This window comes from Panthera tigris, chromosome B3 (genome assembly GCF_018350195.1).
Source record: "Panthera tigris isolate Pti1 chromosome B3, P.tigris_Pti1_mat1.1, whole genome shotgun sequence".
NCBI classification, from domain to species: domain Eukaryota; kingdom Metazoa; phylum Chordata; class Mammalia; order Carnivora; family Felidae; genus Panthera; species Panthera tigris.
In genome coordinates, this window is record NC_056665.1 from 109977238 (window position 1) to 110005159 (window position 27922).

At 39.1% G+C, this 27922-nt stretch overlaps 1 protein-coding gene and 1 pseudogene across 3 annotated transcripts in view; both read right to left on the reverse strand.

Moving 5' to 3' along the window:
• Positions 1-25396, reverse strand: part of ESR2 (estrogen receptor 2) — a 58851-nt gene extending 33455 nt beyond the window's left edge. For all 3 annotated transcript variants that reach the window (XM_007095208.3, XM_042989869.1, XM_042989868.1), the window contains exons 1-3: positions 24968-25396; positions 23049-23221; positions 10723-10839 (exon numbers count right to left, since the gene is read on the reverse strand). In XM_007095208.3, the coding sequence (XP_007095270.2) occupies positions 10723-10839; positions 23049-23221; positions 24968-25386 (709 nt within the window). In that variant the 5' untranslated portion in view covers positions 25387-25396. The remainder of the gene's footprint in view (positions 1-10722; positions 10840-23048; positions 23222-24967) is intronic.
• On the reverse strand, positions 11015-11203 carry LOC122239762 (annotated as a pseudogene).
• Positions 25397-27922: the final 2526 nt, after the last annotated feature.

The following is a 27922-nucleotide window of genomic DNA, read 5'->3' on the forward strand; positions in this document are numbered from 1 at the left end:
CTCCACACTGACAGCACCAAGCCTGCTTGGAACTGACTCTGTCTCTGTCTCTGTCTCTCTCTCTCTCTCTCTCTCTCTCTGTCGTCTCTCTCTGCCCCTCCCTCGCTTGTTCGTGTGCTCGCTCATCTCTCTCTCTCTCTCAAAATAAATAAAACTTTAAAAAAAAGAGTGCTGACATAACCTCAGTTTTCAAACCACAGAATTAGGAGTTTTCTTCAGACAAAAGATAGGCAAAACTAGTAACTGAATGAACACTAATGTTTCCAAACAGTTATCAAATAATACACTTTTATAATACATTCTGAAAATAGTCACATGTACTTGTGTGTGCTTACACATATACACATGCATTTTTATATATTTACACAAATAAATATATTTCAAGTAATAAATTTTTTAAAATCTGAAAAATATAGAAAAGCACAAACTTTGGCATAAATTCTTTCAGTTTTCTTTTAATGCTATTTACTTTTGCATATTTCATATACAAAATTTAGATCACAGTGTGTATATACTATTTAAACCTTTTTCTTTTTATTAGAAAGGCGTCATTTTACAATTTAAAAACCTATATAGCATTCTGTTTTATGAATATAGCATTATTTATCTAAAGTGTCCCTTGATGGAAATCTAGGTTGGTTCTAATTTCTTTGCTAGTATTCATATTACAATGAAAATGAGTACCTGTATCCAATTAGTCCCTTAAAATAAATTCAAAGAAGTCGAGTTGCTGAACCAAGGCATATACACATTTAAGATTATTGATAGATTACCCTCTAAAACTATTTTAAGATTTTATTTTTAAATAATCTCTACGTGGGGCTTAAACTCACAACCCTGAGATCAAGAGTCACATGCTCTACAGACTGAGTCAGCCAGGGGCCCCCTCCAAAACTATTTTATTGTTTTATTTTTTAAGTTTATTTATTTTGGGGGCACCTGGGTAGCTCAGTCGGTTAAGCGTCTGACTTCAGCTCAGGTCATGATCTCATGCTTCATGAGTTCAAGCCCCACATCGGGCTCTGTGCTGACAGCTCAGAGCCTAGAGCCTGTTTCAGATTCTGTGTCTCCCTCTCTCTCTGCCCCTCCTCGTCTCCTGCTTTGTCTCTCTCTGTCTCTCAAAAATAAATAGATGTTAAAAAAATTTTTTTTTAATCTTTATTTATTTTTGAGAGAGAGAAACAGAGTGTGAGTGGGGGAGGGGCACAGAGAGAGGGAGACCCAGAATCCAAAGCAGGCTCCAGGCTCTGAGCTGTCAGTACAGAGCCTGACGCAGGGCTCAAACCCACAAACTGCGAGATCATGACCTGAGTCATAGTCAGACACTTAACAACAGAACCATCCAGATGCCCCCTCCAAAACTATTTTAAAATTTATAATCCAAATGATACTTTAAGGGGCTTCCTATCTCCTCATAACACCATTGGACATTAAAAATAATTTCTAATCTTTGCTAATCTGACAAATGACTAACCAATCTCATTTCACTTTGTATTTTTTTAAATTGCTAGCAAGGTTGACTAATACATTTGCCATACTTTATATTTCTTTTACTTGTATATTGCCTATTTATTTCTTTTGTTCTTCCCCCCACCCCCAGTAACCTATGAAGTTTATTTAGTAACTATAGATAACTTTTCTTATATACCATATTTGCCTTGTTATATATCTTTTCACTTTACTCATGGTATCTCTCGTCATAAGAAGCTTTAGTACACAGCCAAATCGGTCTTTTGTTTCACATCAAGATCATACCAATGTTTTCTTATATCTTCTTTAAGCACTTTTGTGGTTCAAATCTATTTGGAAGTTTATTTATGTTTGTATCATGTCATATTATGTTCTTCAAACAGATATATAATTTTCCCAGTAGCATTTATTGGATAAATTTTTCCCACAGATTTTTATAAAATGCCATGTCATTTAAGAAATATGTATAAAGGTCTCTTCTTCTGGATTGTCTTCTCTGTTTCATATATGTTTCACATATGTATATATATGTTTTTACTCCTCTGCTGGTCTCAATATGTTTCAGTTATTGTAGGTTTATGGGTCAGAAACACAATGGGATAATGTGTTTAAGATGGTGGGGGAAGGGAGAAGCCTTCAATTTAGAATTATATTCTCAGATAAACTATCATTCAAGAGTGAGGATAAATTAAAGCCATTTCAGTTAGGCAAAGGTTAAAAAGATATATCACTCATACCCCCTTTGAAATAATTACTGTTTCTTTGGGATGGAGAAACATGAACCCAAGAAAAGCAATGAAATTCAAGGTGCAATGGTAAGAAACTAAATTGTTAAACATGAGAGGAAACCTAATAAACATAGAATGTATAAAATAATAACAATTAATTTTTGGAGGTACAGAAATAAGGTAGCACCAAATACTGGATAGTAACAAATAAGATGAGAGAGGAATAATTTTGGCTAGACCTTTCTAAGATTGTTTATTTGGGAAGAGAAACATCAATTAGAGAGAGTGGCTTGAATTCTCATGAATGCATGCTAAAAATAGAACTGTCACTAAAAGAATTGAAACAGAATGTATGACTTCCAAACTAGAAGAGGAAAAATAAAACAGTAAAATGGTGTCAATTCCAAAAAGGAAAGAAAGAAAATATATGATGAATTTTTTAAAGCATAAAATGATAGAAATGAATTCAAATATCATGATCACAATAAACATAAATAGACTAAATTCATCAATTGAGAGCAACTCTGAGATTATATTTTTTTTATCTAGACATAGACTGGCTGTAAGAGATAAATCTAACACACAGAAAACTGAAAACAAAGGGATAGAAAAAAATAACAGGCAAAAATTAATGAAATAAATCAGTTACTCTATCAATATCAGACAATATAAACTGTAAGGCACAAATCATTATTAAAGCCTCATCAGATTATAAAAGGAAGATAAATAATTCTAAACTTAGATAATTCTTATCTTATCAAAACGATAAGAAAACACAACCTACAAATGTAACACGAAAAAGTGACTGAGAGAAAAAGAGAAACTGACAAATACATTATTATAATGGATATTTTATTTTATTTTTTAAGGTTTTTTAGGTAATCCTTACACCCAACGTGGGGCTCAAACCTACAACCCCAAGAGTCTCATGCTCCACCAACTGAGCCAGCCAGGCACCCCTATTTGGGTATTTTGATGTATCTTTCTCAGCAACTGACAGTGTAAACAATAAGGGGAAAGGCAGAATACAGAACATTCGGATTGTACAATTCACTTGAACAAAATTATCACATACTAGTTCATGAATAAAATTTTAACTAAAATTGGTATCATATAGATCATATTCTCTGATCACAAGAAATAACAAAAATATAACCCAGGCCCCTGTAAAGTTTAGCACAAAAGAATTTCTAAAAATCCATTGGTTAGGAGCACTTGGGTGGCTCAGTGGGTTAAGCGTCCGACTTCAACTCAGGTCATGACCTCGCAGTTTGTAGGTTCAAGCCCTGCATTGGGCTCTGTGCTGACAGGTTGGAGCCTGGAGCCTGCTTTGGATTCTGTGTCTCCCTTTCTCTGCCTTTCCCCTGCTCACGCTCTGTCTCTCTTTCTCTCTCTCGGAAATAAACATTAAAAAAAAATTTGAAATCCATTGGTTAAAGACAAAAATACAAAGCGAAAATTAAAAAAGACATATTATAAGTCAGGATGTCATGAGCATGGGTACAACTTTCCCACACACACAAAAAAACTAAAATATCTGAAAAATGCCTAGTTTCTATATTCCTACCATTATGTTTGTTTACTAAATTCAGTTGTCCATATTTTAAACAGAAATATTAGTTAAGAGGTATGAGTACATTTAAATTACTTGCTCCCAAGAAAAGTTATCTGAATTTCTTCTTATCCTTGGCTAATCAAACTAGAAGGAAGGCCTCTATCTATCTAGAGATAACCAAATCAAACTGTTTACTAAAAGAATTAAAAGCCTAAAATATAATTCATTGTGTTAGTAATCAGACATAAAGCAATAGGTATTATTTAAGATCAATTATACCCCCAGGGTAAAAAGGAACAAAATGTTTGGTTTAAGAAAGCACCTGTCTGATCACACATCTCCTTTTTGTAGAGTATATGAGGAAACAGGTTAACATACAAAGAGAAAGGTTTTGAATCACACACTCAAATTTATTTGATCAGCTTTCACTGACAAAGCCCTATATACTGAGCTCTGTACAGAGTCCTGGGGATTCCAGATCAATAAAATAGTCTTCAACCAGGAACTCACTGTTTTCTACCAAGGATATTTCTAGTGTCACGGCTTTTACACTGGAATCTAGGCAGTCACTCAGTGTGGCTCTGAGGAAGCGTGATAAAGAACTCTACCAAACAGGAGTGCTCCATATTAGAAAGTGGTAATATGGGCGCCTGTGTGGCTCAGTCAGCTAAGCGCCCGACTCTTGATTTCAGCTCAGGTCATGATCTCATGGTTCATGAGATCGAGCCCTGCATCAGGCTCTGTGCTGACAGTGGGAAGCTTGCTTGGGATTTTCTCTCGATTCCCTCTCTCTCTGCCCCTCCCCCACTTATGCATGCGTGCTCTTTCTCAAAATAAATAAACGTAAAAAAAATAGAAAGTGGTAAATAGCCCCAGTGAAAAGATGTTGATGACAATGGTGATGACAATGACAACAATGATAATAATGGTAAATGATCAAAATGACAGCTCACAGCTACTGGAAGCTTCTATGTGTCAGATATTGTACAATGTATATAGATTATTTCATTCTGAAAACTGCCCTAGCGGGCAGGGGCTATTAGCATCTCCAAGATACAGGGGAGGGGCCAGGCACAAGAAGGCTCAAATAACTTGCCCAGGGTAGAAAACTAGAAAATAGTGAAAGCAGTTGTCTGAATCCAAAGCTGGCAGTTTTACTACTTTGTCCCACATCCCTATCCAATCCCTGTCATGTGTATATACAGCAGATGAATAGAGAGACGGCATCTAAAGATACAGATTTATTCTCCCAACACAGGAATCTCTAGAGATCAAATGCATGGCCTTTTGGATTGTTTTCCGGGCTATTTACATTTCAGCGTATCCTTACAACAAAGCCTCATCCCTGAAGTAAGTCTGGGTGAGCATCTTCCCACCATTTAAACAACCATATTAAAACCTCAGTAGAAAACCCAAGATTGGTGAAGAAAACGGTGATAACAGAAAAGACAAAATTTCTGAATAAAAGGGAAATGGTGCAGGTGGAGTCTCTACTCCTCCAAGACTGGAAGGAAGGAAGAATATGGGTGGAGGGTTTATTGAGAGGACAGACAAGAAGAGTGCTGGAAAAGGAGGGAAGCATAGTTAAGAAAGTTCACTCCTAATGGTCCTTCTCTGTGGTCAGTAAAGGGCGATATATCCAGATGTTTGCACATCAACCCATCTCAGCATGCAATCTCCAAAGATGATAAAATGTTTTCTCTTAGAGAGCCCTGCCCAATTTCTTTTTGGCCAAATTTAATGACCTTTTCTCTGGTTTTCCTTTCCATGAAAGATTTTTCTTTCCAATTTTATTGCAATGTAATTGACATATATCACTGTGTAAGTTTAAGGTATGCAGCATAATGGTTTGGCTTATGTATATTGTGAAATGACCACCCCAGTGAGTTTAGTCAGCGTCCATCATTTCATATAGATGCAATAAAGAGGGAAAGTTAAAAGAAAAAAAAGGAAAAAACGAAAAAGATTTCTTTTTTCTTTCGGAACTCTTAGGACTTACTCTCTTAGTAACTTTCATATCTATCATACAGCAGTGTTAATGACAGCATGCTGTACATTATGTCAGAAAACTTATCTTGTAAATGGAAGTTTGTACCCTTGGTCACTTTTCTCTAATTCCCTCTCCCCAACACCCTGCCTCTGGTAACCACAAATCCGATCTCTTTTTCTATGAGTTTGGGTTTTTGTTTTTGTTTTTGTTTTAGACTCCAATGTAAGTGAGATCAAACAGTATTTGTCTTTCTCTAACTTACTTCGCTTAGCATGTGCCCTCAAGGTTCATCCAAGTTGTCACAAATGGCAGGATTTCTTTGTGGGCTTTTTTTTTAATGGCTGGATGCTATTCCATTTTTATACACACACACACACACACACACACACACACACACACACACACGCACACACTAACTTCTTTATCCATTCATCTGGCAATGGACACTTAGGTTATTTCCATGCTTTGGCTATTATAAATAATGCTGCTATATGCTAACTAACTTGGATATAAATTTTAAAAATAAATAAATAAACAAACAAATAAATAATGCTGCTGTGACATGGGGTTGCAGATCTCTTTTGAGTTGGTATCATGAAAGATTTTTTTTAAGTTTATTTATTTTGTGAGAGAGAGAAAGTGCAAGTTGAGGAGGAACAGAGAGAGAGGGGGAGAGAGAGAGACAGAGAGAGAGAATTCCAAGCGGGCTTCATAGTGCAGAGCCTGACACGGGGCTCGAACTCACAAACTGAGATCATGACCTGAGCCCAAGTTGAACACTTAACCAACTGAGCCACCCAAGCGCCCCAGAAAGATGTTTTAAAGTACATCTCTGTACTCTGCCTTGCAAGACCGTATTGTATCAAAACTCCTCATAACTTATATAAGCTTTTCAAAGAGGGAGGGGAAAGGAAGGAAAACTAAAATTTAGTGCCAAACACTGGGCTACGTCTTTATATTTTTTTTCATATGTATTCCTCACAAAACTCAGTGAAACAGATATCTTCTTTTCAGAGATAAGAAAACCAAGGGCCAGAAACGTTAGGTTTGAGCATAGTCACAGATAGCAAGAAATAAGACAAAAAAGGAAATTCAACCTTCGGGAGTCCTGTCCTCTTGTTCTCCCACCGCATACACCGCCCCCTGCAGGCGGATTATCATGTGCTCCTGCCCTGGTCCCAAACCACCAGGGCTACACCTGTCCAACAGATCATGGTAGAATAAAAGTGTTCTTATCCTGACTAAATTGTAAATAGCTTTTTAAAAAATACACACTCACCTTAAAATGTTAACTTAAAATATGAAACAATTTGTAATCTTTTGTCAGAGGACCAAATCTTTCTCCTTAAGCACATCTGCCAATTAAATCACAAGTAACTTTCCTACATAAACCATATCCACAATGCACAGCCTCTGAATTTTCAATTTCCACTTCTTTACAACGGAGCAAGAACTTAGGCACTCATAAAGCAATCCAAATTCAGAATTTTTCTAGGTTTATGATTCCCCCCCCCCGCCGCCACAATCTCATTCAGACCTAACTCAACAGCTACTAGTCTTTTACAGTTGTTGTTGTTGTTGCTGTTTTACTGTAAGTGCTACACTCAATGTGGGGCTTGAACTTACGACCCTGAGATCAAGAGTCACATGCTCTACCATCTGAGCCAGCCTGGTGTCCCTCCTTTACAGTTGTACTCAAAGCTTTCACAGAAATGATATCTTTTCCTACTCATATTTCATGTTTGTATAAATTCTTTTTTTTTTTTAATGTTTATTTATTTTTGAGACAGAGAGAAACAGAGCATGAACGGGGAAGGGGCAGGGAGAGAGGGAGACACAGAATGGGAAGCAGGCTCCAGGCTCTGAGCCATCAGCCCAGAGCCCGACGCGGGACTCGAACTCACGGACCGCGAGATCGTGACCTGAGCTGAAGTCGGACGCTCAACCGACTGAGCCACCCAGGCGCCCCTCATGTTTGTATAAATTCTAATTAAATTACATAATTTGACAGTTACAATGAGTAGAAATAGGTTTTGGAAAAAGTCTACTGGTTACTGATAAGGCTATAACTAAAGTGGTGGGAACAGAAATGCTTGAATGTTCTAAAGAGTAACCAATACACACGGGGAGCTCATGGGCATTGGCAGGGTGTTTTACAAAGAAAACAGGAAACATCAGTGATTATAAAGCCAGAGAAGTGTGATCAAATAAGAGGACTTCTGCTCTACTATAATATAGCCAGATGAGGTGCCATATCTGTTACATACAGAAAGAAAAAGAAAAAGCAATCCCTATCAAAATAATATCAGCATTCCTCACAGAGCTAAAACAAACAATCCTTCAATTTGCATGGAACCAGAAGAGACCCCGAATAGCCAAAGCAATCTTGAAAAAGAAAACTGAAGCTGGAGGCATCACACTCCCAGACTTCAGGATGTATTACAAAGCTGTAATCATCAAGACAGTGTGGTACTGGCACAAAAACAGACACTCAGATCAATGGAACAGAACAGAGAAGCCAGAAATGGATCCACAAACGTATGACCAACTAATCTTTGACAAAGCAGGAAAGAATATCCAATGGAATAAAGACAGTCTCTTCAGCAAATGGTGCTGAGAAAACTGGACAGCGACATGCAGAAGAATGAACCTGGACCACTTTCTTATACCATACCCAAAAATAAACTCAAAATGGATGAAAGACCTCAATGTAAGACAGGAAGCCATCAAAATCCTAGAGGAGAAAGCAGGCAAAAACCTCTTTGACCTCAGCTGCAGCAACTTCTTACTCAACATATCTCCAGAGGCAAGGGAAACAAAAGCAAAAATGAACTATTGGGACCTCATCAAAATAAAAAGCTTCTGCACAGCAAAGGAAAAAATCAGCAAAACTAAAAGGCAATAATGGAATGGAAGAAGATATTTGCAAAGGACGTATCAGATAAAGGGTTAGTATCCAAAATCTATAAAGAACTTATCAAACTCAACACCCAAAAAACAAATAATCCAGTGAAGAAATGGGCAAAAGACATGAATAGACACTTCTCCAAATAAGACATCCAGATGGCAAACAGACACATAAAATGCTCAACACCACTCACCATCAGGGAAATAGAAATCAAAACCACAATGAGATACCACCTCATACCTGTCAGAATAGCTAACATTAACAACTCAAGCAACAACGGATGTTGGCAGAGAAAGAAGATCTCTTTTGCACTGCTGGTGGGAATGCAAACTGGTACAGCCACTCTGGAAAACAGTATGGAGGTTCCTCAAAAAATTAAAAATAGCACTACCCTATGACCCGCAATTGCACTACTAGGCATTTATCCAAGGGATACAGGTGTGCTGTTTCGAAGGGACACATGCACCCCCATGTTTGTAGCAGTACTGTTGGCAATAGCCAAAGTATGGAAAGAGCCCAAATGTCCATCGACAGATGAACAGATAAAGAAGATGTGGTATATATATATGTGTGTGTGTGTGTGTGTGTGTGTGTGTGTGTGTGTACACACATAATGGAGTATTACTTGGCAATCAAAAAGAATGAAATCTTGCCATTTGCAACTGTGTGGATGGAACTGAAGGGTATTATGCTGTGAAATTAGTCAGAGAAGGACAAGTATCATATGACTTCACTCATATGAGGAATTTAAGATACTAAGCAGATGAATATAAGGGAAGGGAAGCAAAAAGAATATAAAAACAGGGAGGGGGACAAAACATAAGAGACTCTTAAACATAGAGAACAGAGGGTTACTGGAGGGGTTGTGGTAGGGGGGGATGGGCTAAGTGGGTAAGGGGCATTAAGGAATCTACTCCTGAAATCATTGTTGCACACTATATGCTAACCAACTTGGAAGTGAATTAAACAATAAATTTATATACACACACACACACATATATACATTTATACATGTATATATATAAATGTGTATATATATATTTATACATATATATAAATGTATATATATATATACACATTTATATATATATATAAGTCTATGTAAAAGATGAGAAATTATAAATATTGAAATTAAAGGTCCTATATCATAGCAAATACAAAAAAAAGAGAGAATATTCAAAAGGCAGAGCTCCTAAGAGACTGTCAGGGTGAAAAGAGACTTTCGTTTTAAATTTTTTAAATAGAGAAATTACAACTAACCACAGGCAAAATACTGACTAGAGAATAACAGGAAAACTCGGGCAGAGCTGCTGTGAGTACATATACATGTAAGTGTGTACAGACAGGGAATCAAAAGTTAGCCAGGTGGAGAGAGCAGGAGGTACGCATTACTGTCAGATGTTATACTAATGTGCCCATTTTTCTTTCTTCTTCATGTACGTATACATGTATGTGTGCATACACACACATACGTATGTTTATACGCATATATGCGTACATAGATATCATCATACAACAATCTACGTTCTGTGTGCTTTCCATGGTTCTATCATGTTTCTGACACCTATATGTGCCTTTTCTAGAAAGCTAATACAGGGCTAAGCATGAATCTTTCCCATAGCTCTCCAAGTAACCCACAAGATATTCTACTTTTCTGTCACAGCTTTGACTGTGGACATTTATCTGAACTTCATCCTTAGACTTTGCAAGGCCTCGGGCAGATGGTCATCCAGCCCATTTGAGCACTTTGGTTTCTAGAGCTCCCTAAACCCAGCAGCAGTCTACTGTGTCGTCAGACCACCTGAGCTGTAGAAAGTTCTTCCCTATATTGGGCCAAAATGTGCCTCCTGTGACTCGTTCCTGTTCACCTCAGCTCTGTCCTCGGCAGCTACAGGGAATACATCAATGCCCCCTCCAATGTGGCAGCGTACAAATACTTGATGATAATTACCAAGTCCTAACTCTCCTCCCATCCAGGCTACATGTCCCCAGTTCCCCCACCTGTCCTGTTTGAAAGAGCCATCGGCGCGCCCCCCCATACGATGAAATGAAACAGGAAGCGAACACTCACCACACTTCACCATCCCGACCTCATAGCACTTCCGAAGTCGGCAGGCCTGGCAGCTTTTGCGCCTGTTCTTATCTATCGTGCACTGATTTGTCGCTGGGCAAATATAATCGTTATGTCCTACAACGGAGGAAAAAACAAAACAAAACAAAACAAAAAAGGCAGGCTATTGTTACAATATTTTGATTACATGTCTTCCTGGTCAACAACACCGATAATGCTACCCGGCTGAGAGGTAGGGGGCATCTTCTTAACGATAGGTATAGGTACAAAGGCCAAAGTTCAGCGTCATAAGCACCTTATTAGTGAGTATAGAAAATCCAGGAATATCTCCATATCCTACTCTTTGACCAATAGGCTATTCTCTGCATGTTTTTTAGAATTCTCAAGAGATACATTAGAAATATTCTCCTTTGGTTTCAATTAGCAATAATCGTGCCTCGGATACACCTCATTGGCTACAATTCTGCCACTGCACAAAGCTGAAATATTCTCCTTTGGACATGGAAAGTAAGACAGTCGTCTGAAATTGGTTCTGCAAATCACAGAACACCGCAAGGATAGTACTTGTGTATCAGGTCACCAAATCCAATTGCTTACATTCTTTTATACATATCCCTCTTTGGGATTTAACATGATTTTTTTTTTTACTTTTTAAAATGTTTATTTATTTTTGAGACGGCGCGTGAGAGGGGGAGGGGCAGAGAGAGAGAGGGAGACACAGAATCCAAAGCAGGCTCCAGGTTCTGAGTTGTTCGCACAGAGCCGGACCCAGAGCTCAAACCCACAAGCTGTGAGATCATGACCTGAGCCAAAGTCAGCCGCTCAACCCACTGAGCCACCCAGGCACCCCTTATGGGAATTCATAGTCAAATAAGAGAGCGAAACTAATCACTAAGGGGATAATGAAATTAGCAAACTGAAGAACCAAAAGAACTGCCACTTGAGGCTGGCTGTGGTTATTGTTCTCAGTTGCCACAGCCTCCCGCGGCCCTGTGACCCTGCAGTGCACTAGAGCAGCCAAAGTGTGCTCGCCTACCAACTGACGTTGAGTGTGGCCATGAAACTTGCTTTAGCCAATAGTATGTAAGTAGATGGGATATTCCAACAGTCTGGCTTGGCCGCTGGAGCCAAGAAGAGGCCCTTTGAAAAAAAGGAAATGCCTCGGGTAGTTGCTGGTCCAAGGAGAATAAGGAAATATGCAGACTGAACTCCACCCAGAGTTCAGAGCTGAGCCTTGTGAAATAGATGCACCCTACCCGACCCCTAGAGCAAAAAGACATTGTTCCACGATTACCCCAAAATCGAATTTTATAATTCTCTCCCACTTTAGGTAGATTCCAGTAACACTTGTTCAACGAAACACAAATTGAAATTCAGTTGCCTGTGGCTTTACCACCATTTCCTGAGCCAGCCTGGGGTAGCAGCAACGGCAGAGACTGTACAGCTCTCGAAGAGATGCAAACGCCCTCTCAAGCGACCTTCATCCCGGCCACACACAGGAAGCCTGGCTCACCAACATTCTGACAACGTACTGATTCCCAGATAGTTTATCAACATTTCATTGAATCCCATAACTTCCCTAGAAAGAGCTATCATCCCCATTCTACAAAAGAAAACATGTAACTTCAGTTGAATCATCTTAAGGTTCTGGTTTTAGTATTCTGTGATGCGTAATAAATTTCTACAAACTTACACACTTAAAACCAAACCCACTTATCTCATTTCCACGAGGCAAGAATCCAGGCACAGCTTACTCTAGTCAGGGTTTCAAAAGGCTGCAATCAAGGTGTTGGCTGGGCTGTGGTTTCATATGAAGCTCAGCATCCCCTTCCAAGCTCATATAAGGTGTTTGCAGAATCAGCCATTTGCAGCTGTGGGGCTGAAGTTCTCATTTTCTTGCTGGCTGTCAGCAGGATGCTGTTGCCAACTCATAGAGGAACCACTTCCCTGCCCAAAAGCAGTTCACAGCATGATGTCTGCTTTCTTCCGGGGGGGGGGCGGGGGGGGCATATCTCTGACTTCCCACGTGTCTCTCCACTCCAGTATGATGGAGTCTTACATAATTATAGCATAATCATGAGACTCCCCCATCACCACTTGCCATATCAGGTAACCTAACCAAGGAAGCAACTCTCATATTTACAGGTTCCACACACACGCAAGAGTAGGAGGCAATATGAGGTATGGTATAAATCTTTTTAAAAGGAACAGATAATTATTCGTTATTGCTTTTATGATCACTTAAAACATTCAAAAATAAATTATATGCTAAAAGTCAAGATACATTCCCAATTAGAAATTTTCAATTGTCCGCTAAAACATAATCTTTTATGGCTAGAAGGTAAATGTAACCACACAGTACTTTCCATAGAGGTATCAATCTTTTAAGGACCTTCTAAAAACTCAAAGAATAATACATGATGTTACCCTTTTTGGATTTATAGAGGTTTATAACAATAAGCATTTAAGGGACAATGAAAGGTTCACTTTTTTACCTCATTTTAAAAGACCATTTTACTTAAAAACAATGAGAAAGCATAGTAATATGAACACACTAAATAAAAATAGCCTAGAAAATGTCTTATACAAGAAGGCCAGGGTAATTGAATTCACTTCTGGCAAAAAAAAGGAAGAAAATTCCTTAAACTATACAAACTACCTCACGTATTAAAATGGTTTTCTCAGGGCGCCTGGGTGGCTCAGTTGGTTGAGCGTCCAACTCTTGATTTCAGCTCAGGTCATGATCTCACGGTCGTGACATTGAGCCCTGCATCAGACTCCGTGCTGAGTGTGGAGCCTGCTTAAGATTCTCTCTCTCCCTTTCCCTCTAACCCTCTCCCCCACTCATGTTCTCTCTCCCTCTCCAACAAAATTAAATAAAATGGTTTTCTTGTTTCATGCAACAACCTGAGAGGCATGCTATTCTATACTAACAGAACTGACAGAAAAGTTCAAAGCAAAATAGGTAGCTAATTCTTAAAGATATAAAGCTGTATAGGAAAATGTGCTTTTTATAATCTGTATACAGATAAAAGGTTATCTGTATACTCTACAAAATTATTGAGTCTGAATACCTGTCATCATTCATATCCATAGCACAGAGGGGAGAGACAGCACTGGACTGAGCTCAGAAGATCTGAGTTTAAGCTCAGTTCAGCTTCCCGATTTTGTCACTTCAACAATAGAGCAATGTTTATCATCCGCACCCTCCCTGGCACGCTTATCCCTCAACAGCAGGAATCAACCTTGTGTTTTGGTCCCTCAGGACATCCTTTGTGGCTTCAAGGCCAAATGAATCCCAAGTAATGGAATATGTGCCTCCAAGATAAGGAATCTGCTGTATAACCTACCAGCTGTCAGAGCTTCCCATTGAAAGCTCAGACTCCAAAGTTGTAAGAAACAAAGAATTAAAGATCTTTGAGCGGCACTCAAAAAGATTTTAACTTTCAAAAGACAATGATAAAAGGTTCATATGAATACCAAAATTAAAGTGAATAGAATAGTATTACTATTGTATATGGACATAAAAGAAATAGCCCAAAAGAATGAAATTTACAGAAATACCTCTGAGAAATGTATTATATACATGTGTGTGTAACAAAACTGTATACGAGATATAAAAGACCTAAATAAATGGAGACATATTCTTGATGTGAAGACTATTAAAAAGATTTATTCCAAAATAATTCTTAGGTTTAACAAAGTCTCCACTTTTCTTAACATTATGGATGGGAGGACACTTAATAAAATTATTTTAATATTCCTATGTATGAATAAACCAAGGAAAATAGCCAGAATACTTTTAAAACAGGAGATATTTATACTGGCTTGTATTAAAATGCATTATAAAATTATACTAAAAAAAAAGAAAACTATAATAGTTAAAATAATGTGGTGGTACTTCTATAAGAATGAAGCACTAGACAATAGAACAGAATAAAACATTAGTATATAAAAGACCTTAATAGGTTATATATATAGAGAAAAAAAATCAATGAACACATGAAAAGATGCTCAAAATCATTACTAATCAGGGAAACACAAATTAAAACCACAATGAGACACAACTGTATACTCAATAGCTGTCAATATCAAGTTTTTACAAGGATGTAGACCAACTGGAAGTCTCATAGTCTGTTGTTGAGAATACAAAATGTTTCAACCACTTTGGAAAGCAGTTTGTTAGGTTCTTATAAAATTAAACATACACTCATCATACAAGCAGCAATTCTACTCCTAGGTATTTACCCAAGAGAAACAAAAACTTAGGTCTAGAGAAAGGAAGATGCATGAATATTCACTGAAGTTTCATTCAAAATAGCCTAATACTGGAAACAACCCAGATGAATACATAACCTGTGGTACATCTAAATACTGGAATAATCCCCAGTAACAAAGAGGAATGAACTACTGTACATGAAACACAGATAAATCCTAAAAGCATCATGATAAATGAAAGAAATGATACACAGATGATTATATACTTTACGATTCAATTATAGGGCATTCTAGCAAAAGGCAAAACTATAGGGACAGAAAATAGATCGATGGTTACAGGGCCTTGGGAGGTTGGGGGACAATTGGCCATAATGGGCCTAAGGGAACTTTTTGGGCTGATGGCAACATTCCATATCTTAATGATGGTGGTGGTTAAATGACCACATGCATTTTCAAAATTCATAAAACTATACAAATAAAATAGGGGAATTTTATTATATGTAAATTGTATCTCAAATTCAACTAAAAAAATAACCTCCCATATTTAAAAAAATCAATGAAAATAAAGTTATTTAATAAAACAATGTGAAGAAAATTGACTAAGATAAATACATTTAATTTTTTTCCTTTTTTTAGCTTTATTTTATTGAAGTATAATTAACATACAATGCTATATTAGTTTCAGGTGTATAACTTTTTTTTTTTTTTCCCCAACCGGAAGATTGGTTTATTTGGGAATAAAAGAGAATTAGAATCCAGAACAAACAAGCTGTGGTAAGACCACAGGCATGGCTGGAAAACAAAAGCTCAAGTGTATAACATTTTGATTCAACAATTCTATACATTACTCAGTGCCGGCCATGTAAGTGTAGTCGCCATCTGTCACCTTACAACATTATTACAGTATTATTGATTATATTCCCTATGCTATATTTTTCATCTGTGACTACTTTATTTTAAAATGATCTTTTTTTAATAGTTTATTTTGAGAGAGAGAGAAAGAGAGAGCATGAGCAGGGGAGGGGCAGAGAGTGAGGAGAGAGAGAGGATCCCAAGCAGGCTCCACACTGCCAGCACAGAGCCTGACATGGGGCTCAAACTCATGAACCGTGAGATCAAGAGTCGGATGCTTAACTGAGTCACCCAGGCGCCCCATCTGTGACTATTTTATAACTGGAAGTTTGTACCTCTTCATTCCCTTTATTTCACCCATCCCCCACTACACCCCCTTCTGGTAACCACCAGTTTGTTCTCTGTATTTGAAAGTCTGGTTTTTTGTTTCTTTGCTCATTTGTTTTATTTTTAGATTCTACATGTAAGTGAAATCACATGGTATTTGCCTTTCTATGTCTGACTTATTTCATTTAGCATTATACCTTCTAGATCCATCCATGTTGTCACAAATAGCAAGATCTCATCCTTTTTAATGGCTGAGTAATATTTCTCTCTCTCTCTCTCTCTTTCTCTCTCTCTCTCTCTCTTTCTCTCTCTCTCTCTCACTGTGTGTGTGTGTGTGTGTGTGTGTGTGTGTGTGTGTGTGTGTAACTTCTTCATCCATTCATCTATTGATGGACATCTAGATTGCTACCATATCTTGGCTATTGTAAGTAATGCTGCAATAAACACAGGGTGCATTATCCCTTTTTGAATTAGAGTTTTAGTTTTCTTTGGTTAAATATCCAATAGTGGAATTATTAGATCTTTTGGTAATTCCATTTTTAATGTATTGAGGAACCTCCATATTGTTTTCCACAATGGCTGCACCAGTTTATATTCTCACCAACAGTACATGATGGTTCCCTTTTCTCTACACTTGTTATTTCTTGTGTGTGTGTGTGTGTGTGTGTGTGTGTGTGTGTGTGTGTGTTAATTTTAGCCATTCTGACTGACTTATTTCAGCCATATCTGATTGTGGTTTTGATTTGTATTTCCCTGATGATTAGTGCTGCTGAATATTTTTTCATGTGTGTATTGACCATTTGTATGTCTTCTTTGGAAAAATTTCTATTTAAGTTCTCTGCCCATTCTTCAATTGGATTACTATTGTTTTTGTGTTGAGTTGTAGAGTTCTATATATGTTTTGGATATTAACCACTTATTGGATATATCATTGCAAATACCTTCTCCCATTCAGCAGACTGACTTTTTCTTTTGTTGATGGTTTCCTTTACTGTGCACAGGCTTATTATTTGGGTCTAGTCCCAATAGTTTATTTTTGCTTTTGTTTCCCTTGCCTCAGGAGACATATCTAGAAAAACGTTGCTAAGGCTGATGTCAGATTACTGCCTATGTTTTCTTCGAGGAGTTTTATGGTTTTCTGTCTCACACACATTAGGTCTTTAATCCATTTTGAGTTTATTTTTGTATGTGGTGTAAGCAAGTAATCCAGTTTCATTCTATTGCATGCAGCTGTCCAGTTTTCCCAGCACCATTTATTGAGGAGAATGTTCTCTCCCCGTTGTACATTGTTGTCTCTTTTGTCAAGGATTAATTGATCTTATAATCATGGGTTTATTTCTGGGTTCTCTATTCTGTTCCATTAATCTGTGTGTCTGTTTTTGTGCCAGTACCACACTGTTTTGATTACTATAGGTATGTAGTATGTATCTTGAAATCGGGCATTGTGATACCTCCAGCTTTGGTCTCCTTTCTCAAGATTGCTTTTGTTATTCAGGATCTTTCATACAAATTTCAGTGTTATTTGTTCTAGTTCTGTGAAAAATGCTGTTGGTATTTTGATAGGGAATCGACTGATTACTTTGGTTAGTATGGACACTTCAACAATATTTGTTCTTCCAGTCCATCGGCATGGAATCTCTTCCCATTTGTTCATGTCATCTTCAATTTCTTTCATCAGTGTTTTATAGTTTTCAGAGTATCGGTCTTTCACCTTCTTGGTTAAGTTTATTCCTAGGTATTTTATTATTTTTGGTGCAGTTGTAAATGGAATGGTTTTCTTAATTTCTCTTTCTGCTATTTAGTAGTGTATAGAAAAACAACACATTTCTGTATATTAATTTTGTATCCCCAACTTTACTGAATTTATTTTATTTATCAGTTCTAATGGTTTTTGGTGGAGACTTTTGGGTTTTCTATGTATAATATCATGTCATCTGCAAGTAGTGAAAGTTTTATTTTTTCCTTACCAATTTGGAGGCTTTTTATTATTTTCTTGTGTGATTGCTTTAGCAAGGACTTCCAGTACTACATTGAATAAAAGTGGGGAGAGTGGACATCCTTGTCTTGTTCCTGATCTTAGAAGAAAAGCTCTCAGTTTTTCACCACCAAGCATGATGTTAACTGTGGGTTTTTCAAATATGGTCTTTATTACGATGAGATATGCTCTAAACCTCCTTTGTTGAGAGCGTTTATCATGAATAATGATAATATGATAAATACATTTCATTCTTATTCAATATACAAAAAGAATTGAGTGTCCATTTTTGGTTGCTGCAACACATTTTATATTAGGGGATGTGAAAAATATGGAGTCCAAAAAAAATGATCATTTATACATTAAGCAATTGTAAGGGCACAGAGCACTACCTCTTTCCCTTCTGCACACTTACAATGTGACATTTCTTTCACCTTTCCCAATAGTTCCTTGACCCATGTGGTGGGAAGGAATGATATATGGAAAGCAGAGGAAACTCCCTTATTATTGTAATCAGCCATAGTCTAAGGGTTCAAAGATATTTCAGGTAGATTTTTTTCCCAACAGCAAATAAAAAGGATCTTTTTCAAAGGATATAGTTAGTTGTATTAGGTCAAGATTTCCTTAAGGAATAACATTCTGGAATCTCAACAAGATAGAGAACTGTCATCATATCAAGAGTTCAGTTCTGAATTTTAGATATCTGAATTGTTCTTACTATATAATAGGGCAGTGGACCTGGCCTTATAATCTACTGCAATTATCATAAATAAAAATATCTAAGCACTAAATATATTAAATACAGAATGAAAAGCTTGGTGTATAAAAGCAATTATAAATAAGCAAACAATACAATTTATGTTTTGATAATTCGATGACATATGCTTTCTTTACCTGTGATGCTTTCTTCTTTTAATGAGAAAATTAAGTTTGGAAATGGCAGAGGGCCCTCATCCACCCAACTATGAAGCTTTTAAAGGAAGTAGATTTAAAGGAGATTAGGATTAGAAGAAAAATACAAAGAAAAGGTAAAGGATGTTGATATCTCAATGTAGAAGAGATAGGAAACAACTAGAATATCCTAAATTTGCATGATGTTTATACATGACCAAATATTTTCACATAACCAACTCCATTTCATTTTTAGAATAACTTTGTAAGTATCTCCATTTCACAGAGGAAGAAACAGACTAGAAGGTAAAGTCATAGAGCTACTAAATGGAGGAATCAGGAAAATAGGTGGCCATCTATACAGCAGGATGAATTTCAAGGGATCTACAGGAAGGCAACTCTTTACTACTAAATTGTACCCTTCACCCTGTCTATATTTCGTCAGGAGCTATCCTACCATCATGACTTTTACACATGCCAAATATTAAACATAAGTCAAAGGAAGAAACAATCTTTGCAATTCCTAATAAGCACATTTTTTCCAAGCTTTTTCTTCACAAGGGTTATAACTAGGGATTTCTGGGGTAGATGGTGGAATAGGAGGATCCTAAGCTCACCTTGTCCCAAGGATACAACTAGATAACACCCACATCTGTGTTAATAATACAGAAAATGACCCAAAGACTGTCAGAACAGACTCTCCACAGATAAATGTAGAGAAAAGGCCACAATGAAGAGGGTAGGAAGGGTGGAACGGTAGTCAGGAGCTAAACAGACCTGTGGGACTGTCCACAGCAGGGGAAGGACCCACTGGCTGGGAGAGGGGAGAAGAACAGACTATCATACCAGGCACCCCAAGTATGGGGAATGCACACAGGTAAGACAAATCCCCATTAACATCTGGCTTTGAAAACCAGAGGGGGGTAATTTCATGAGTTCTTACAATCAGGGGGGCTTAACAGGTGGAACTTTAAAAATCAGCGCACTTGACTCTGAGAGAGCTGGGAAGGCAACAGGAAATGGAGACCCTGCCCTTAAAGAGACAGCACAACAAACAGCCCCATGGAAGTACAGCATAGAAGCAGCTATTTGAAAAATGCCTGGGGTATATGAAAGGGAGATTGTTTACTAATCTCAGAGTGTGTGCTAGAGTGGAAGGAATCATTGGGAGATTGTTCCAGGAACAAAGGAGCTGGTGGGTGCCATTCCCCTCCCCCACACCCCAGCCTAGACACACAGACACCTGCAAAAACCAGCACAGTCCCAATACCCTCTATATAACTTGCTACAGCAGGCCTGCCATGGCCCATGTTCTCCTGCAGACTTGCCCTCTCTAATACGCCCTTGGCCAGAGCCCATCCAAAGAGGTGTCACAAGCCTGACAGCGTACAAGCAGCCCTGAGAGGGGCCAGCACCATTCCAAAGTGACTCCTGACCTGGGGAGAGGGAAAGATCACCACACCAGTCCAATTGTGGCCCCAGCAGTGGGTTGGAGGCAGACATCTGGTCTTAACTGCTGGCCCCACCCACCAACAAAAGCTTCTCAAAGGACAACTCATGAAAAGTGCCCTGTAGTTCAGTGCTGCCACATCTTTGGCAAATGCCTGGTCTGACTCAATTCAAGCCAAGGTGGCCCCAGATTGGCTCACTAACAACAAAGGGACCCAACTCAGCCCACAATAGGCAAAGAGAGCCATTACAGACAACAGGACTGCCAAAGCACCTTGGCCACTATATAGTGGGTGCACACAACACACAGAGGTGACATCCTTGAAGACCCAGGTGTGGTGAACAGAAGACATTGCACCGCAGGGCACTACAGGACCTCTTCTTCATAAAGCCACTACTTTCAAGAGCAGGAAATGTAGACTTTCCTGACACATAGAAATAGACACAGAGAGTTAGACAAAATGAGGAGACAGAGGAATAAGGTCTCAAATGAAAGAAGAGGATAAAATCATAGCAAGAGACCTAAATAAAACAGAGATAAGTAACATGCCTGATAGAGAATTTAAAGTAATGGTCATAAAGATACTCACTGGACTGGAGAAAAGAGTAGAGGACCTCAGTAAAACTCTTATCAAAGAAATAGAAAACAAAAAAGAACCAATCAGAGATGAAAAATTCAATAGCTGAAATTAAAAATACACTAGAGGCTGGGACACCTGGGTGACTCAGTCTGTTAGGCATCCAACTTCGGCTCATATCATGATCTCGCAGTTCATAAGTTCAAGCCCCATGTGGGCTCTGTGCTGACAGCTCAGAGCCTGAAGCCTGCTTTGGATTCTGTCTCCCTCTCTCTCCCTCTGCCTCTCTCTCTTTCTCAAAAATAAATAAACATTAAAAACTTAAAACACACACACACATACTAGAGGGAATAAATAGCAGACTAGAGGAAGCAGAAGAATGGATCAGCAACCTGAAGGACAGAGTAATGGGGAGGAGTCAAGCTGAATAGGAGAGAAAAAAATAAAGAATGAAACTAGATTTAGTGAACTGAACAACACCATCAAGCATAATAACATTTGAATTATAGGGATCCCAGAAGGAAGAGAGAGAAAAGGAGACAGAAATTTTGTTTGAAGAAATAATAGCTGAAAACTTCCTGCATCTGGGGAAGGAAATAGAAATCCAGATCTAGGAGGCCCACAGAGACCCCAACAAAATCAACCCAAGGAGGGCCACACCAAGACACATAATAATTAAAATGGCAAAAAGTAGTGATAAAGAGAGAATTTTAAAAGTAGCAAGAGAAAACAGTTACATAAAAGAGAAACCTCCATAAGGCTGTTAACTGATTTTTCAGCAGAAACTCTGCATGATATACTCAAAGTGCTGAAAGAAAAAAAAAAAACCCTGCAACCAAGAAGACTCTATCCAGCAAGGCTGTCATTCAGAATAGAAAGGGAGAAAAAGTGAGACACCTGGGTGGCCCAGTCGGTTAAGCAGCTGACTTTTGATCTCGGCTCAGGTCATGATCTCATGGTTTGTGAGTTCGAGTCCTGCATCAGGCTCTGCACTGACAGTACTGAACCTGCCTGGGACTCTCTCTCTCTCTCGTCCTCTCTCTCTGCCCCTCCCCTACTCTCTCTCTCGACGTCTCTCTCTCTCTCTCTCTCTCAAAAAAAAAAAAATAATAATAATAAAATAAATAAACTTAGAGAGAGATTCCCAGACACAAAAGTTAAAGGAATTCATGACTACTAAAGCAGCCCTATGAGAAATGTTGAAGGGGACTCTTTGAGTGGAAAAGAAAGTAACCATACGCAGAAGTAAGAAAAGTGGGAAGCACAAAAGCAGTAACATTAAATATATCTATAAAAACCAGTCAAGGAATTCACAAAATAAAAGGATGTAAAGTATGACACAGTAGATTTAAAACACAGCAGGGGAGGGGAGTGGAGGGAGGAGTAAAGAATGGGTTCAAACTTAAGAGACCATCAACTTAAGGGGCACCTGGTGGCTCAGTCGGTTAAGCTGAGTCCGACTTTCAGCTCAGGTCATGATCTCACAGTTTGTGAGACCAAGCTCCGCATCGAGCTCTGTGCTGACAGCTCAGAGCCTGGAGCCTGCTTCAGATTCTGGGTCTCCCTCTCTCTCTGCCCCTCCCCCACTCATGCCCTGTCTCTCTGTCTCTCAAGAATAAATAAAACATTTTAAAAAACATTAAGAAAAAGAGAGACCATCAACTTAACATAAACTACCATATGCATAAGATGTTACATACAAACCTAATGGTAACCACAGATCAAAAACCAGCAACAGATACATGAGAGTTGTAACTAGGCCTCTCTTCCCAAGAAAATGGTGATGGGTGATGGTGGGAAGAGATCCGTTCAAGTTCTGGAGCTCTGGGGTAGAGATCCAGAATTAAAGATAAGGGGCTCTATGCTTGAAACAACCTACTCCACCATTCGCCCCATCCCCCAACACACACGAGCCTCTCAACTGCTGTACTTTGTGTACCAAACAGGCCAACGGTGAAACTTCTGCCAGGTCATCTGCAGAGTTCTTTGAAAGCAAAAGCGGAAAACTACAGAAGCAGCTAACAATACTCTTGTACCTTGAATGCTTCTTTTAAAAAAGGCCTTACATCCTTCACACGACCAGACTCCATAGTGATATCCAGATGCATAATCGCTGCAGACCGCACAGAAGTGGGCATCTCTCTTCGAACTTGGACTAGTAACCGGGCTGGCACAACTGCTCCCACTAGCCTTCCTTTTTAGTGTCTCTCTGGGGGCAAAGAAAATATTCATTGTAACACAGCATTAAGGGGAAAAGATGGACTTTCTAGAAAAAAAAAAATATAGCACGAACACTGCCTAATTTACCTCTGCCCTCCAGAGCTCATAATAAATAAATTCCAGGAAATCTGATCAAGCACGACCTTTGTTGCTGATATCATGAGATCTAGAAAGAGTCACACTGTTGGGAATGACTGATGTTTGAAGGTAGTTAGGTGAGTCTATGCCCATCCATGCAATGCTGAGGGTCACTAGTAACTATAGACAGCTGGTTGTGGCCATCAGATTGCACATCTCTGAGTGTAATAAGTGACTAGAACAAGTCTTACCCACAGGTCTGAATTGCAAGCAGGGTGTGCAGTGGCCTTCCATAATTGCTAATTCATCAACACTGTAACGATGGACCTAATCTCACCTAACCATTTTCAAGTATCAGTCATTCCTAAGTGGTGCTAAATAGCCCTTCAGAGTTCCCACTGGGTGGCTCAGTCGGTTGAGTTCCTGACTTCGGCTCAGGTCATGATCTCACAGTTCATGGGTTCGAGTCCGGTGTCAGGCTCTGTGCTGACAGCTCAGAGCCTGGAGCCTGCTTTGGATTCTGTGTCTCCCTCTCTCTCTGCCCCTCCCCCACTCGCACTCTGTTTCCCTCTGTCTCAAAAATAAATAAACATTAAAAAAAAGTTATCTACAATGTTTATATTCTCTTTTACCCACAAAGATTTTAACAAGGAGAAAAATAAAATTACAGTGTAACATAGCTTTCTCAAAGTGTTAGGACAGCATTTGAAAGTAACAAATTTCAATATCCAACATGCAAGAACTTAATACTTTGGTTGTTTTAGAAATTTATCTCCCCCTCATCCTTCTCCCTACCCGACCTCTTCCCTCCATAGCTGTAATTATCATTAAACACATTACAAATTAAATGGAAATAACCCACGTTACCTTGCATTTAAGAGTACAGATACTCTTTTTAACTTCAAGAAATTTCAACTAAAGTCTACATTTAGTTTCCCATCAATCTTTATGAAATGTTATTTTAGTTCACTGTCAAAAACTTGTACCAATCATTGCCTGTCTTTTCAGGCTTCATGTGTCCAGTCCATTTCATTGAAGCAGTAACACTTCCCCAGTTGCTTTTCTCTTGGACACAATGTGCCATGAACACTCAACTGTAATTTCGCTACAAGATAAGAAGGATCTAACTTAAAAAGAAAGTAAAAATTTCTTTTTTTTATTTTTTGATTTTTTGAGAGTGTGCAAACAGGGGAGGGGCAGAGGGAGAGAGAGGGAGAGAGAAAATCCCAAGCAGGCTCTGTCAGAGCAGAGATCAATGCAGGGTTCGATCCCAGGAACTGTGAGATTGTGACCTGAGCCGAAATCAAGAGTCAGATGTTCAACCAACAGCCCCCCAGGCACCCCTAAAAATTTCTTTTTCAAACCCAAGTCACTTCATCAAGAGAAAAGCGATTTTTTATTTCAAACTCTAATGTCTAAAAACCGTAGTCATGATAGTGAATTTTCCCCAGAACCCAGATCTACAAGCTTACTTTTTAAATGAGGATTAGAAGAGCAGAATAGATACTCTAGAATTCAGAACATATGTGTTAGGTGCTCTAAGTAATCTATGTGATGAAGAAAGACCTGGAGTAATGCCTATCTTTCTTCTCACTAAATCATAAAGTGATTTGAATAATGCCCCTGAAGTACAATTCAGAATAAAGACTGGACTTACCTGTGTACAGGTAAGGTGGGTTCTAGTGACCTTGCTTCACACCAAGGACTCTTTTGAGGTTCTGCATACAGAAGCGACGATTGGCAATGGATCGCTAAGGGAGAGAGGTGTCCAGGGGTTGGCCACAACACATTTGGGCTTGTGGTCTGTCGACCAGGTCCACCTTCGGAGTTACTGGCACTGCTGGGAATACCGTAATTCATCACAGTAGGGCTATAGAACGTCATGGCTGAATATTCATGGCGGCTCTCCACGTAGGAGGACGGTATATATATGGGGCCATGCTCCAGGGGTAGGATGGATTGACTGCAGTTGTAGGAGGCAGGAGAGTTAAGGCTAGATGGTGAGTTTTTGATATCCATGTCTTGAATCGGTAACAGCTGAGGAAACTCTTTGTGAGAAGAGGCACAAAGGGACATTATGAGGTTCTCAAAGACTCAGGGGCTGTAGAGAAAAACAGAAGACATTTCTAAATTAGATCTATAGGCCTAACTATTCAAAATGTTCACACATATTTCTTACTTACACACACACAGCTTAGAAACACATCCTGAAAGACAGACAAAAAAATACTAACCTCAGGGGGCAGGAACTCTCATTTGCTACTTTATTCACTTTTTTATCACTTTTGTTGTTGCTAGCTCCAAGAATTTTTTTAACCACAAGAATTTATTATAAAATACTTCTAAAAATTAAAAAATGCAGGATTAAATTAAAATGCCAAGGGTTTTTTTTCCCCCTTCTGGAACTAGGTAAGTTTATTTAAAAATTCTTATCGAAAAATAAACGAGAATTGCCAAGAAACCTCGAAAGAGCAGGTCAATGGGCCTGGATAGCATTAACAGACATTCAAACACACAATCAGTCAGTCACCAGTAATAAACACAAGGAACAGACAGGCCACTGCACTCGTGTCAATTATTAATTTATCGCTTCTCAGGTTCAGTGTATGGCCCATGGTAAGCGCTCGAGTCGCTTAACCTGTTTAAAGTGAGCACAATGCTAACCTTTCTCAGTAGAGGGCGCTGCACGGACACCGCAGGAGCAAGAAGCTGCTGTGACTTCTGACACGGGCAGAGGGCGGCAGTATGAGGGTGAGAACAACCAGGGGAGACTGGCCCTGTGGCGGGTCCTTTCCACAGTCACCTGTCCAGACTGTGGCCTGAGGAGTCACAAAGAAGTCGTTCCTTGTACAAACCTCCTCACCTCCTGCTACCTGCATGCTGTAAAGGCCTTCTGTCCTGCGCAGCCACCCAGACTCCCAGGGCACAACCACTCAACGGGCTGCTGATCGCCACCCCCCCCCCCGCCCCCCCACTGCACCCTGGTTAGCGGCCCACCCACCCTTCCTGAAGAGATCTGAACCCCTCCAAATTGGTTCTTCCTTGGGTGCTCTCCCTTACCCCTACGGAACCGCATAGAGTTACTTATTATATTTAATCTCTTATCATAGTTATTCTTTATATTAATCCTCCTCTGTTGGGGGCGCCTTGGTGGCGCAGTCGGTTAAGCGCCCGAGTTAGGCTCAGGTCATGATCTCGCAGTTCATGAGTTCGAGCCCCGCACCTGGCTCTGCGGTGCCAGCTCAGGGCCTGACGCCTGCTTCAGATTCTGTGTCTCCCTCTCTCTCTGCCCCTCCCCTGCTCATGCTCTGTCTCTGTGTCTCAAAAATAAATAAATGTTAGAAAATTTTTAAAAGAAAAATTCTCCTCTGTTGAAACCTATAGTTTCAACCCCCTGATCGGCCGCAGGCTGCTACATAACAGAATAGAAAATCCCAAAATAGAAAATTCAAAAACTCAAAAGTTTTTGGAAAGTTGGCATATGGTAAAGGTCTCTGATAGTTTACATCACAAAGAAAACATTGGACAGTAGAATTGCCATTGGAAAAAGAACACATGCCAGAATCAACTCCAAAGGGTTCAGAGATCCAAATGTTAAAAGAGAAAGGCAACCAGGAGTGAGGAGAAGGAGAGGGGACCACACGGGTGCTAGAGGCAAGCACAGAAAAATTGTTTTATAACATGGGTGTGGGAAAAACCTTCACTATGGCTTAAAATCCACAGGCAATAAAAAGATGACCAATAAATTCAGGAGAGAAAAGTAAATCTTTGTACATCATAAAAACACCATAAGCAAAGCCAAAAGCCTAATGACAAATGGGGGGGGGGGGGGGGAAAAACTCTCAACTTCTATCAGAAATAAGGGGTTCAGGGCACCTGGGTGGCTCAGTGCGTTAGGTGTCTGACTTCGTCTCAGGTCATGATCTTGCAATTCATGGGTTCGGGCCCTGCATCGGGCTCTGGGCTGACAGCTCAGAGCCCGGAGCCTTCAGATTCTGTGTCTCCCTCTCTCTCTGCCCCTCCCCTGCTTGCACTTGCTCTGTCTCTCAAAAATGAATAAACATTAAAAAATTAAAAGAAATAGGGAGCTAATTTCCCTAGTATATAGAGAACTTTAAAGTGAAAAAAAGACTAAAAAAAATTCTTTAAACAGGCAAAAGACACTGAACACAGAAAAGGGAAGCCAAATGGCCCTTCAAATGCAAAGAAAGATGCTCAATTCCATTCATAAAGATTAAAACTACACCAAGACACCATTTCTCACTTATCACGTTTGGCAAAAATTCCAATGTTTGACCTCCCCTCCCTGGCGAGGCTGTGGAAAAACAGAGACTTTCTCTGACGTTGTTGGTGGGAATGCAAAATGGCACAACCTCCATGAATATCGGGCATTATACAGAGAGAACTCATGCTTTACCTTTCGACTATGAATCCAGAAAAAGGGAAAAAAGAGTCATCAGCTACCATTGCAAGTGATTGTTACATCAGTCCCTCACTCTGAAAAGTAGTAATTAAGGGAAAGAAATTAAACCTGTACCCTGACTTTTTGAGAGGATCCATAGTTTATGCCACAGTTGAGGGCAAGCTCTTCTTTACAAGAGAATGCCACCCA